Source organism: Pezoporus flaviventris, unplaced genomic scaffold (assembly GCF_033815535.1).
Source record: "Pezoporus flaviventris isolate CSIRO_AGI_PZ_B2104156 unplaced genomic scaffold, CSIRO_AGI_Pfla_v1 ptg000054l, whole genome shotgun sequence".
Taxonomy (NCBI): domain Eukaryota; kingdom Metazoa; phylum Chordata; class Aves; order Psittaciformes; family Psittacidae; genus Pezoporus; species Pezoporus flaviventris.
The window spans coordinates 2,205,001-2,219,898 of NW_026892602.1; the positions used below are offsets into that span (position 1 = coordinate 2,205,001).

The 14,898-nt window shown below is 39.3% G+C and overlaps 1 protein-coding gene across 4 annotated transcripts in view; it reads left to right on the forward strand.

The window, feature by feature from the left end:
- Positions 1 to 10,280: 10,280 nt before the first annotated feature.
- ESRP2 (epithelial splicing regulatory protein 2) overlaps positions 10,281 to 14,898 on the forward strand; it is a 46,847-nt gene continuing 42,229 nt past the window's right edge. The window contains exons 1-3 of one of the 4 annotated variants that reach the window (XM_061469009.1): positions 10,281 to 10,417; positions 10,813 to 10,965; positions 11,864 to 11,992. In XM_061469009.1, the coding sequence (XP_061324993.1) occupies positions 10,831 to 10,965; positions 11,864 to 11,992 (264 nt within the window). In that variant the 5' untranslated portion in view covers positions 10,281 to 10,417; positions 10,813 to 10,830. Of the gene's footprint in view, positions 10,570 to 10,812; positions 10,966 to 11,863; positions 11,993 to 14,898 lie in introns of all 4 variants that reach the window. The other 3 variants (XM_061469013.1, XM_061469008.1, XM_061469012.1) reach the window with 3 other exon arrangements.

Consider the following 14,898-nt stretch of genomic DNA (forward strand, 5'->3'; position numbering starts at 1 on the left):
ACAGATGAACCAGAAAAAAGGATGCAACTGATCTGGCAATTATACCAAGCTGCTGCCTCAGAGCACTGAGAGGGTTGTTTACATATAATGAACCCCTATCCCATCTGCTGCAACTGCCACTCAGTGTATCATTACTCTAGTACAGTTTATGTACCAGCCCAGAAGGATTTGAGAGGAACCCACCAATTCATTTGCTTCTAATCACAAAGCCTCCACCAATGGAAGAGCTGGATTCCCACCAATGAAAGGGTAAGAAACATATTATCAGTATTCTAAGCATCAATTGCTTGAAAAAAAAATAAAATGCATCCTGTGGTAAACACTTGTCCCAGACCTTGTGTGAACTATTTAATAGGAGCACAAATACAGGTGATGTGCACTGGCTGTGCCAGCCAGCCAAGATTTTAAGATGTAGCTGTCCATGCTTTTTTTACCTCCTATTATCACTCTGGAGAACAGGAGACTGCTCTTAAGGCTGCACTGTGCAGGAAGTGCTAAGTATGTTCATAAAGGTGTGGCTTAGCTCCCTAGCAGCTCTGTGGTAACAGGGGCGTAGTAAACTAGCCTTAAGTAAAACAAACAGACTTTGTGGAAATAAAAAGTTGAGAATGCAAGTTGTTCACATCTCTGATTAAAGCAGTTAATCTTTGATTGAAGGTGGTAGGATCCACCTTGTTTCCCTACACACAACAGGTTCACAGGGGTTGGGTAGATAAAGCCTTGTGCTTTCAATGCCAGTGCAAATGAGTGTTTTTAAAGTAATTTTTGCAAGATGTATTGTGAGAATAAAAGATTAAATATATATGTTATTTTATCACAAACATAATGTTAAGTAAGAGGAAAAGCCTTGTATCATACATTAAAAATCTCATCGCATTGTATAGATCGTTCATCTTACACTGAGAGGTACAGAGCAGAACCCATAATACTGAAAAATGTCTACCTTTCGTTATTGAGACTTTTTGCCTTGTCTTTCCCGAGGTAAATTATGTGCTCCTGCCGAAAGTTGACCAACACAAGTTCAACTATTACACAAGGCAAAACAAATTGCTAGTACTTTCATTTGGCTGGCAAGAATTAAATTTATAGAACAGTGTTCCCTTCTTCGGGAATCTACATGGCAAAAGCACTTTTTCCTACTGTAGCTATACCCTCAAGAGAGGATTCCTGCATATATGGAAAATAGTCCAGAGATCTGAAGAAACAAGAAGACCAAATCTTCACAGTCTTACCACTTACATCTGTACAAAGTAGGTGTAAAACGCTACTCTATGTGACTCACCTGTAACAGTGATAGCCACCCTGATTGCTGCAGTGACTGCTGGAGGTCTTCTGTAGTAACTGGCCATGGAAAAGCTTGATGTGCCCTAAAGCCATGCATTCATGATACAGCAGCAGTACCCTTCTTGTTCTCCCATACCCATGAGTCACTGTCTTGGTTTTCCAGGATAACTGTGAGACCAACCTCTGAACCAAATGAGACAATGGATCCATCTTAAGGAACACTATCAAAACGAGATGGTGTGGTGTTCTGTTTGGTTTTTACTGAATCAGATCCAGATTTTCCAAAACCAGATTACTTCAAAGCTGATTCACAATGTAGCCCCACAAACAATAGCGCTGAAGTATCAGAGGGGACAATCATAGAATAGTTTGGCTTTAAAGGGACCTTCAAAGGACAATGAGCAGAGGGTGGGATGAGCATGAATAGCTGAAGTTGGATGAACAAGCTATGCCTGAAATTTATATTTCTGTCAAAAATACTTGATTGTGAAACCTGCAATTTAAGAACACAGTTTGTCATATGTGGCAGGCCCAACCAACTCCTTACTATTCCCATTTCATCACTGGGGGTATATTTGTTTATAGTGCATACTATGATTTAATCTAACTGAAAAAAATAATGAAGGGATAGATTGGACTTCACTGCCTCCCTGCTCACACAAAGAAAGCACTAGAGAATGGAAAGGAGTGGCTGAAAGTTGAAGTTATGTCCTAGACACCTTTTTCACCCCAAGCATTATCAGTACATTTGCTCTAGTCACTGTGTAGCTGCTCCCAGGATGTGCCAGGCAACTTTCTCTTGTGTATGACCCAAGGCTCTTTTTCTTTTCCTGACCAGCATATACTTCAGTGTAGAAAAGACAAAATTTTAATGTATGTTAATTGTGTCACACTCTGATTGAAATACATAGAAAACCGATAAATGACTGAACACAAGGTGACATTTCCTGTCAAACAAGGGTGTGCCATACTAGCAGAGGGTTGTGGAAAGGAGGTGTGGTAGTACCGGCACTTGTAAAACAGCTCTGTCATGTATGTTATGTTATCATGTATCATGTATCATTATGGTATCATGTATGTTATCACAAGTCCAACTTACGGCAGATCTCATTGTACCTGCTTGCCATGTGCTTAGTTATTATCTGTGTTTATAAAGTGGCTATTAAGTAATAAAATGCACTGAACTGCATCATACAGCATCTCAAGTTTAAAATTTCTGCAGAATGCCAAAGGGAAGAATCTAGGTAAAGCTCTCCTCTTTTTTTGTGTGTGTGCTATTTTTATTTTTTTCTTGAATATATTTGTAGGCTGTGCAATGTGTTTCTTTGAGAATGTTTCTTCTCAGGAATTCAGATCACTCTCTGGTGTCAACCATCTGTATCAGTAAGGACACTACTTCTATTCTCCACTGTATATTCAACAGTATATAAAAGTGTTATATAAATATATATTAATACATATATAAATAATATATATAATTTATATATAAATGAATATAGATATTCATATAAATATATATATTCAACAATATATAAAACCATAATCTAGCCAAAGGAGGAAGGATATTTACTCAACCAGACTCAGAGGTTAAAGTGAAGAGAGGATTTGTTGAATAGAAACAAGGAAATTTATTAGAGTGAGAATGTGATGACTCTACTGACTTAACTGTAACTATGTATGGTACAGTTTGGTTTAAACTAGAGTACTCCATGCAAGCAATTGTATATAGAGGTGCTGTAAAAAAAAAATGAGGTCTCTTTCCAAAACCTGTAGTTATCAAGTTAGAAATGACAGAGTAGAAAATAAACTCATCTAATCTTCCTAGAAATTGACATATTAATTCTGCTACAGTCTGGTAGTAACAAGTCAGACAAGACTTTTTAAAGGCCATGTACTTTCAAAATAACGGTGGTAAAAACAAAAACATTGTGTGACATTCCTGATCCTTTGGGGAAAATTTTCCATCCTTCTAATTGCACAGAATAGGACACAGAGCATTTTTGAGATTTCCCGGCAGATACTATGGATATAATAATTGGTGGTAGAAATGAACTGCAGCAAAATAATCAAGATGAAAGAAAAAGAAAACATTCCTTAATGTCTATTTTGGATGCACAGAATTGCATCCATCAGTTTATTATACAAAATATTTCAACAAAATGTTTTTAAAGCCTAAGTACTGCAACAGGTTGTTGAGTTCTGCTTAAGTTTTGCGTTTATATTTTACTTCTCTTTATACTGTGGTGAGAAAATTACGTGTATTAGCATATCTGTGTGTGGAATGAGTTTAATTAAATTATAATGAAGAAACAGGTTAATATCAGAGTAGCTAAATCAAATGGGAAAGAAGTATTGTAGGAACACACCCTCTTTTTTTATCAGGGTTTTTAAGTCAGCTGGGAGCTTGTGGTACAACCTAAATAAAAAGCAAGAACTTAATAATTACTGCCAAGATACTCTCATGAGGCCAGTATCAGCCAGATGTCAGTAAAGCTTGAGAAAATTTAACTTGCATAAATTCCTTGTTAATTATGTAATTCGTACAGTTGTTTTTCATGGAGCAATTTGGACTTCCAGTCCACAGTCTCTGTATTCACTCAATGATCAGTTCTTTCATCACTGTAATATTGCAGAATTATCAGCTCTCAGTGAGTGAGAACAGAGTATAGCACGCAGACTTTTTGATGTATGTAGTGACATTTACATTTCTTATGTTGCCTAATTGTTTTTTATGATTATATGCAAGGTGACTTGGGCTGGATAAAAGTTGCAGGTGGCTTCTGCTGTCTCACTTTGAAACATCAGTGATTTTGTGTTTCAGTGAACTTCTGAGAACTTTCTAGATCTAAGGTGTGAATGCGTTTATGTGTGGGAATATGGTGGGCAGAATATCATCAATTCATTGAAGGAGTGGATACAAAAATTGTTCTGCAAAAAGTTAAAATGCTACAGGGTTTCATTTCCTGTCTTGCTGTTCCAGTGGCTGGAAGTCTTTGAGTTGGTCTGTTAAATGCAAAGCACATAAAATATAAAATGGCCCAAACTAAATGCTTCATATTAACTTCAGGTCATCCCCATTTTCTGTTATGAAGAGTTAACCAACTGATCTTTTTGCAAGAGGATATAATGTTTATCATTTTGAATTGCAAGTATGCAAAGGGATTTAGATTTAATTGTTATATATGAATAAGTTTATTCTATTAAATTTCATTTAAATAGTAGTGAGTGAAAGCCAGCATTCTGGCATTTAGCTATTGCAGTGAATTGTGTTATCAGTCGGTATATTTACTCTTTTAACCAAAGCATGGTAGTGGTGATAGCAAGGATGGTTTTAGTGTTTTTTTGGGGGGTGGGGTGGTCCCATATAGCTGATGCAACAAACGACTTATTATATTAAATCCCATCACTAAAAAAGCAATTTTTTTTACTGCTGGATATGCAGTCACACTGACAGACTTGCAAACTTCTATATCCTTTCAATGGGCAAAGAGAGGATGGGTGAGTAATGGAAGTGTTGTAATCTAAGGCTGAACATCAATTTGCTTAAAAACCTGAAACAGAAGTAATATTTTCTATTGAATTTCCATTTGTATATTATATCTGAGACTAGTAAAAGATGCCCGGTTATGGTGGAAGTTTATTTAGGCAGATTCTAGTGACAATAAAGCTTCACTCAAAGTGAATTTTCCATCATGGGTAAGGTAGATTGAAAGGTTCAGGAAGTACTCGCATATTCATCTCATTTGGTAAGAGAAATCATATCATATGGCTTGTCTAACTTACCACAGCTTAAAGGTCCTGTCTCAACTAGTTGCAGTGAGTTATTTAAAAATTCAGCAGTGAGATCAGACTGGCCACTAGAGAAAATTTCTCATCAGTGTAGCACTGGAGCAGGTTAGGCATGGAGGTTTTCACCACACTGCTAAGCAAAGCATTAGCTGGTTCAATCTAGTGCTGGCTGCAGTCCATCTGTGGTCTCAATTTTGGACAAGGGGGCTTCCAGAGGTCCCCACCAGCTAACAGTTCAATCATTCTAATTCCAGAAAACTATTTAGTAAATTAATTTAAGGAAAGCATTATTTCCAATGAAAGAAAAATATAAATTCACTATGTATTTGTTGTAAATTGTTAACTGCAAATCTACAGTAATATCAACGGAAGACACTACTATGCATGCATGTTTGATCTGGCCATACATTTGACAGAAAAGTAAAGACATAGATCAAAAGCTTGATACCTATAATCTGGATAAATTTGCCTAAACAGCATACAGCTATACTTCAGTGGGAGTTTGTGTAGGATTAACACACTGGAGTGGTTGTCATTCATGAAGGAGAGAACCAATGTAAAATAATAGGGAAAGTAATTCCATTTTTATTTACCTTGCCTAGTCACCAATTTTATATTTTAGTTTATCTTTCAGTCAATAGAAATTGAATTCCAGCTGATAGGGGATTCTAAGAGAATGCTTTCAGTATGGCTTGATGGGGCTAGAGACTGCATGGGAACAATCCATAGGAAACCACTGTTCTGAAGTGCTTTTGCATATTGAAGAGCTTTTGTGAATATCCCACTGGAAATTATTTCAAGACTTTTATACTGCATTGTAATCATGACAGACCTACCTGGCAGACGAAAAAAATCAGATCTCTCCAAACATCTGGACAGCAATCAAAGAACACTGTTAAGCAGTTGTTCCCATGCCCTTTCCCACTCATTTGCTGTTAAAGGATGCCAGAAAATGTTTTACGTATGAGTTTATGTTTCAGGAGTTACAAAAGCTCCTCCTTCAGAAAACATTGCTGCAGTTACTTAAATCCCACCTGTTAGCCAAAGACTGAATGGGTATGAAATTTAAATGTCTTCACATTTACTTACAGATCACTTACATAGAATCATAGAATGGTTTAGGTTGGAAAGGACCTTAAGATCATTTAGTTCCAACCCCCTGCCATGGGCAGGGATGCCTCACATTAAACCATCTCACCCAAGGCTTCGTCCAACCTGGCCTCGAACACTGCCAGGGGTAGTACCACTTCTCTGGGAAACCTGTTCAGTGCCTCACCACACTCACAGTGATGAACTTCTTCTTTATATCTAACCTGAATTTCCCCTGTTTAAGTTTTAACCCATTACCCCTTGTCCTATTGCTACAGTCCATCATGAAGATGCAGCATCCCTATAGGCTTACTTCAGACACTGGAAGGCTGCTATGAGGTCTCCATGCAACCTTCTCTTCTCCAGGCTGAACAGCCCAAACTTTCTCAGCCTGTCTTCATACAGGAGGTGCTCCAGTCCCCGATCATCCTCGTGGCCTCCTCTGGACTTGTTCCAACAGTTCCATGTCCTTTTTATGTTGAGGACACCACAACTGGGCACAATACCCCCAGTGGAGTCTCACAAGAGCAGAGTAGAGGGGCAGGATTACCTCTTTGAATCTGCTGGTTACGCTCCTTTTGATGCAGCCCAGGATGCAGCTGGCTTTCCGGGCTGCTAGCGCACACTGAAGCTGGCTCATGTTCATTTTCTCATCAATCAACACTTCCAAGTCCTTCCCCACAGGGCTGCTCTGAATCTCTTCTCCACCCAAACTGTAGCTGTGTCTTTTACTTCCTCTGCCAGTGCAGTTTGGAGATGCTGAGGCACACACAGGATTTACTGGTATCCTTATGGTGCATATAGAACCCAAGGCTCCATCCATACTTAATTTAACAGCTGTTTCTCAGAACCACAGAATAATTTCAGCTGGAGAGACTTCTGGAGGTCATTTTATCTAACCTCGCTGCCCCACCAACATCGCCAATTTTCAAGTTAGACTCAACTGAAAAGTTAGTTCACTTTTCTCAGGGCATCTCAAACCATTTTACAAGGCTAAAAATCATCATAATTTTCTTCCTTGTAACTGATGAGTAGAATATTCATAAGGAAGCTAAATAACTTTTCAGTATCATACAAGTTTGGAACAGAGGACTGACTTTTACCTTCCCTGAAAGGTAATTGAAGTATTGCTGTAGATCTGAATGTGGTCAGCATAATTACGCCAGATCACATGTCTCCAAGTTTCATACTCCTTTTATAAGGCTATAGCAAAAGGACTTCAATGATCATGATTTTTAATAACAATATAGTAAAGGTAAAAAGATGAGTGGTCTTTTCTTCATTAAACTGTGTGTATAGTGAGACTAAAATTGTCAATACAGATTTGTCCATTGCAAGCACAATGCATTTAATGAGCATCTTCAGTGTTCTTGTGTGATCTAACTGTAAACCCATTCTATTCTCCACTTTTGCTTATTTGACTAAAGAGAAACAAACAAAATCATCACAATACAGACCTTGCGTAACAATAAACATCCATCTTTAAAACTTTTATTCTCCACTCAGTTGCATTTATGAGACGTTATCCTTGTATGGATCCTACAAACAAGAACCTACAAATATGCCTGCCTGGATTAAAGCTGAGGGAGAGCAGTAACTCTTCATCAAGATGTTGGTTACAAATTAACTTTGTTAATGGTCAGTGTACAAAGGCTTGTCCACATGTTGTTTCAGGAAGTGGATTGATTCTGTGGCTGTTCTGTGGAAACATGAAATGTCATTCATTTAACTTTTTTAGATCAATAACTTTGCAGAGACTGCTATAATTAAGGGTTGTATGCAGAGAGAAAGAGGGTTGTGGATAGAAGGTGAATGGGAGACCAGTGCATAATCTGATACTGAAAATGCCTGAAATCTTAGGAAGGCCAGCATTTATTTAATTTAAAAAAAAAAAAGTTTTACAATATGTTTGAAGTCCATTTAGCTAAAGCAGTTTAGACAGCCTAGTAACAGTAGAACTATATGAGTCAAGATAGTCTAAGAGTAGAAACCAGGTTGCTTTTCTAGGGAGCGATACTAGGTTTTATTAGCTGAGCTAATATAATTGTGAAAAGCAGAAGAGCATTTGGGCTCACTAGCCTCTGTGATTCAAGGAAGATTTCAAGGGCCTTTGGCATTGATATGAATAGGTCTGCTTTAATTTGACATGCTATAAGTGATTTACACTACTTTTTTCTTTCACTTTAGATTCTAAAAGCCAATTACACATGCATTGGCATTCTCTTTGCCAATTCACTGAAGCCTGTGAGCCTATACGTGAAGCTGGGCAGGAATATATCATGTGTGTGATCTTCTCTAGAAATGTGCTAATTATAACCCCATTTTGTATGAAGTGGTTACATATTAGGGCTATGAAATGGCAGATAAATTGTAGCTGACTTCTTTTCTGTGAACATAGCTAGAGGTAAAATACATACATTTACATGTATAGATACAGCCTCTCCCCAAACATCCCCATGGTATATGTGTATTCAAGAGGAGAGGGAAAACACTGGGACAAGAGAAGCAGTTCTCAAGAAGTCAGTATATTTTTATGGTTCTTATTACAGATTTAAGGGCTCAAAATCATCCCATACACAATGAACAGGCTGTTACCACCATATCCAAAGGACATAGCCAAACAAAAAGAACATGAATGGAATTTTATTCTGCCAAGGACTTCTAGACTTGTATTGACAGAGGAAAATACAGTTGCTGGGTAAATTCAGCAATGCCAGAAAATATACTGCTGAAAACATTTTGAGCATGCAATTATGTGTATGTTACCGATTAAAGTTTTCATCTCTGAGAGTCTAGGAATGTGCCCTTTCTGTAACAATGATCTATCTTCAGGACTGCTTTTCAGGCAGTTGCACGTGTGAACAGCAGAGACAACAGCTGAGAGGCAATTCACAATTACCTTGTAATGTTCAGTAAGATACATATGTGCCCTGCACAGTTCTCTGCATGGCCTATGCAGATATATACGTGCAATACATGAATTCTAAGACAGCATCCTTGAACTGCAGTTTATTTTTATTGAAATAAATGGAAATAGTCTTGGTGATGGTGTTAGCATGTGAATTGGTGTTTGCTGAATGAGGTCCACAATAACTGCTAAAATTAACCAATTACAGAATTAGAATGTTAAAAGAAAAAGAAAAAATTTTCTGTTAGTATTTAAACCCAGAAGATATTCAGTTAAATGTCCAGCTCTGCATTCTTCTGTGATAGACATCAGCAGTGAAATAGCAGCACCATTTTTCATTCAGTGAAAACTGTATTTCAATACCACACTAATACTGGAGTACAAACTGAAGATGTAATTAAGCAAAAGAAAAATCATGACTAATCTAACTTGCAGCATTTGACAATCATTAGTAACTTAGCAGTGGTGGCAACAGGAAAAATAGTAACATAGACAAAACAGCTTAGATGCTTTTTGATTTTCATTTTTGATTTAAAGTAAATGTGAGTTTGACAGTATCTACAAAAACGGTCCCAGCCCCTTTGATGTTCCAAATATTAGCGCTGCTCCCATCTAGCAGAAATGCTTGGAGGAGTACTTTTGTAGTAGCTAAACTAGATGGTGTTTTCCTATTGGAGAAATAGAAGAGGTAGAGAGAAACTGTGGACCTCGGACCGCAGTTAACGTCCAGGAGGCAGCTCCTCACTGAGCAGTTAGTAGAAAATACAGGGCTTGCATTTCTGTTTTGCAAGACATCCTAGATATACCCTTTCTCCAAAACGAAAATTGTGTTATTAAGATCCACCTTTGCAAACCAGGTGCCGTGCAGAGTCTGAAGCACAAAGTACTTTCTGTCTGTGTAGCCCTTAAACATCCCCCTGTACTCCGGCGCTGTGACTGCGCAGTTACCACCGGCACAAAGGACGATCGGTCACCAGCAGGTGAACACTGTGGAAAGCGAAGTTGTAGAGGGTGTTTTAGCAACTATTCTTCACATCGCCAAAAGAAGGGTCCCGGTGTGAGTGCACAGACATCACCTGTCCCCTCAAGGGCGAGCACCGGAGCGCGCATGGTCCACGGCCGCGCCGGGCGGGTCCCCGCAGAACTGAACACAGGTAGAGGCACTTCCTGTAGGCAAGATGAAAGGGAGGGGAAGGGAGTTTTCCTTTGATCTCCCTCAAAACCCAATCAGGCCAGCTCAGCTGGGCGCTGATTCTCCGTCTGTCCCTCCTACACCTTTCCCAAAGGCCCAATGGCCTCGGCCCCCGGGGAGATTGACTCGAGTCACGTGAGCTGCACCGCGGGCAGGTAACTTGGGCGAGGGGAAGGGAATGGGGAAAAAAAAAAGAAAACTGCTCCAGCCCAGGCTGGATTTCTGCCATGATGTCAGGAGGGAAGCAACCCACAGCTTGCTAATTTCACCTCCTAATCAGCCCCGGGAAGGAGATCACCGGGAACAGGTAGAAATGGGAGCTTTCTCCATTGTTGTTGACTTCCAACATCCTAACCAGCTCTTTCGATATTGTGACTCCTTGTTTGCTCCTTTCTCCTTTGATTATTTAGCGGTAGGGGGTAAGCCTCGTGGGATTTTTTTTTTTTTTTGTTCTTGTTTGTTCGCGTATCTTTTTTTGTTTTGTTTTCTTTTTCTGTCTTTTTTTTTTTCCTTCCTTTTTTTTTTTTTTGACCTCTGCTTTTGATTGTAGTTGTTTCCCCCTGTGGTCATGACGGCTTCGCACAGTGACTCTTTGGTGGTGTTGTTTGGGGCAACCGCTGGTGCATATGGGGCTAAACTGGGTTCGGATGAGAGGGAGCTAATTCTGTTGGTGTGGCAAGTTGTGGACCTACACAGCAAGAAGGTACGGCTTCGACCCCCGGGCCGAGGGCGCGTTCCCCGGGCGCTGGGCGGGCAGGCGCCCGGCCGCTCGCTGCCTCCCCGGAGCCGGTTCTTAATCTCCGAAAGCACTGAGGGGAGGGAACTGGGGGAGTGGGACCCGACCGCGGGGTCACTCCCTCGAGAAGCGCCGTTTTTTCTTCCCTTTCAGAGGGAAAAAAGTAACTTTTTAAGAAAGTTTAGCCGCTTCTACCCCCCCTGTCCCGTCCTCTGTAAAACGTCTGTAGCTTCAAATCTGAAGATGGCTACGGGCTTTTGAAGGTTTGAAACATAAAGCTGCCTCCTTGAGCTCCATGTGAGCATGCTTTCCAGGAGCTGGCTCAGGGTAACCACTGGACCCTCTGCGGCCTACTTTGGGAGACTGGGATTTTTCCCAGCCACTATTTGGATAAGCTTTAAGAGAATACTGACCCCATTGAATTTTTAAAATAACCTGAAAATGCGCTCTAATTTTTCTTTCTGGAAGCCCTACCCTAAACAATAACAAACAATGCCCCTACAGATGAAGGGCATTGCTAAGACAAACACAGCTATCAATTGCATTAACAGATTCAGGAAGCTGCCTTAATGTTATGTGATTTTCCCTTTGCAGTTAACAACTCTTGCAAAAATCGGTGTTAACTGCAAAAGCTGTTCCATGAAAACCGGCTCCGATTCAGGGAAGCTGAGAGTGTGACCCTCCTGGTGGGAGGGGAAGAAACCCAGGTGCAAGGTTTCGATGAACAAACGCTTCTCCTCATTGCGGTTGTTATCGGGACGGTGATAGTGCAACTTGCTGATTTTTCTGCAGCCTCAATGTATTGTTAAAACCAGCCAATTCGATTGTTCCTCACTGTTATCCACAATTTCTTAAATGATTTTAGGTAGGGACTCTACACAAATCCCTGGTGAAAGCAGACAATTTGGATTTAAGTGACCAGTGTCGTGAAGTGAGTGGCTTAACACCAGAGGGACTGGACAAAGCCGAACCACTGGACCGGGTTCTTCAGCAGGTGAGGCCCTGCTCTTGGGAGCAGGGGCTGCTCAGGGTTAAGCCTGGGGATGAGATTCAATTGATTTGGTGAAATTAATGGACTTTATTTTGCCTTTCACTTTGAAACCACTGGCAGGGTTTGTGCTGATTTTAAAGCCAACCCAAAAGAGACATTAATCATTTGAAATGGGAACCCTGTAATTCTGGAAAAGTTACATACAATACCGGAGTATCTGAGCTGATGCACTAGTCCTTGGAAGATCTGGCTTCTGATTATTTCAATAGGTCTACTTTTGTTCCAAATTTCTTTTACTCAAACCTTAAAAAGAGTAGGGTGATAACTGCACTACTTAATTTAGCAGTGCTAGTAAAACATTCAAAATTCAGTTTATTTTAATCTACAGGTTTATTGATCTAATGTCTATTAAAGACCTTGTCCTTATTTGTTATTCTGAAAGTGAGTTGAAAACTTTAAAACTATGCTTTCACAAAACATCAGCTGTGTTTGTTGTACCCCACTCATTTCCAGATGAGCCTAATTAGTTTAGTGGATTATAAGGTGATTGGTTTGGTTTGGTTTTGGTTTGGTTTGGTTTGCTTCTTTTTCCCCCTACAACTTCTGTATTTTTCTCTTTGATTCGTTTAATATTACACCGAGAGTGTAATTCTGTAAATTTATTTGATCCTTGCCAATCAAGAGTCCTAAGTTACCTAAAAGATTTTAATGCAAGTAGTGTATGCCTATGCAGTTCCTGCAAGTTTGTTTGCCTTCCCTGTGTCTTCTTTATATGAAATGTACTTGAATGGAAAAATACAATGGTGAGTTTTTGTGTAACATATAAAACTGGTTTTCCACACCTTGTCTGAATCATTCATAGGTGTGTTTCGGCAAGAAACTTGCCTAGGCAGTAGAACAGGTTCATGTTGCTGTAACTTCTGGTGACACAGATAACTTGGCAGACTAGGTTCTAACCCTCTTTGATACTGACTAGTTAATACTTCACTTCAGTTAGTATCTTGGAAAATAGAAACGTGTAATTTTTATGTGTCTTAAAATTTGTCAACATGAGCTACAGATGGCATTTATTGTACCTATGCTAGTTTTGTTAGAGTCCAAGAGCAAGGTGATTTCTTTTTTAAAAAAAGCTTCAAAATAACCCCTGAGAAAATGTGCAGCTGCAGGTTTGATCTTGTCCCAGATCTTGAACTAAAGACATCAGCTCAGCCTAGTACACTCCGTTTACCTTTATAACAGACATACTTTAATTATACTCAATACTTTATGAGAGATTGTATCTTACTGCCGTAAATTGCACTGTAGGTGGGTCTGCTTTAGCAAATAAAAGGAAATACTACCTTTGTGTGTAGGTGGGTAGAGACTCTTGAAAAACATTTTTTTTTTTTCCCCTCATTTTTTGTTTGGCATATCTATGCAACTAAATAATGATTTTGCAGTTGATTGTTGGATGGCAGTTGTGATATGGCCAGTTCTGTCATGGGTTTTCTGGAGCACACTTTACCTACGCTCACCTCTCTTCCCCTCTATGTGTCCTGACACCATGGAAGTTAGGAGAGAATTAATGCATCCTCTCACAATGGTGGCAAAAAGGAAACTTCTATATTCTCTAATAGTAGATCATTTTCTGCACCTTCAAAGACAAGTCCATCAAATATTTTAATTGTATTTTAAGAGCGATTTGGGTATTTGTCAACACATTTTTTTTTTCCTCAGTTAAATGTTTTGATTAGCAAAAGCACACCTGGGTGAAGAAGTGGTTATTTGGAAAGAAGGAGGAAAAGAAAATAAACTTGTACCTTGATTGGAGATGGTGTCATAGAGTATGTGAAATTAGCCTTCCACACCCTGGTTGGATGGTGGTAGAAAATTTGATGATGCAGCTGAAAATTGCACACTTTAGCACACATCTCAATCATCTAAATGAAAGTTTCAGTGCCTGCTTCTGGCTTTTGCCTTGGGTACTTAGTCTGTACATGCAGAAGGAAGTAAGAATCTCTAAGCACAAATCCATTGCAATTTTTATCTCTGCTTCAGAGGTTTCTCCCAACCTCAGCTGTTCTGTAATTCTGATTCTGAGATTTGTAATTGGTAAACAGTAGATCACTTGCTGTGGGTCTTGAGTTTTTCCACAGAAAAGTTTTTTTCCACAGAAATCCTCCTTCTCTTACTGTTTAGTTCCCTTTCCAGCAATGGTAGGGTCTATCAAAAGTTTATGGTGAAATATTTACTCTGCTTGTCACAAGGCGCTTAATCAAACGATGTGTCATTTCAATTTGACTTCATATCCTTACAGTGTTACGTATTGCACAACATACTACCTGAGTTTGTCTTAAGAAATAGTCTAAAATAGGGTTCCCCGCTGGTGTATTTTTACTGAGTAATTTTACAAAGTGAGGTCCTGAAGCACAGTGCTCCTGAATAACCAAGGTGTTTGCCGCAGCGTATGCTCCACACATTTTGCTGCAAGTTGTTAAATACTATGCTTGTGCAGGGTAACAAGCATTTGATTCCACAGATGCTAGTGCATTTATGGGATCGAGATGTGTTTTTCTGATAGATGATGTGCAATGTTCCAATAGATATGGTTGAGATGGGGAGGAGAGAAAGATCCTGGTAATGTACGAATAGTTACCTGAAGTCATAAAATGTGTGCCCTTTGGAACATTCTGCTTGATGTATTTAATTCATAATGACATTAATAACTTACCTGTTGTTGGACCAGTAACTTGCAGCTGCTGACTGAGGTATGTCGTTGTAGTTCCAGAATGCTACTGAGTAGAAAAATACGAGGTTTGGTGTTTTGTTTTTTTTTTTGCAGGAAAAGTAGGTGTTCTCTTATTGAAGTGTGTATCTGGAACTGTCTTGAACCTGTGACGCAAGCCTCTAAATATCCATTACCTACACTG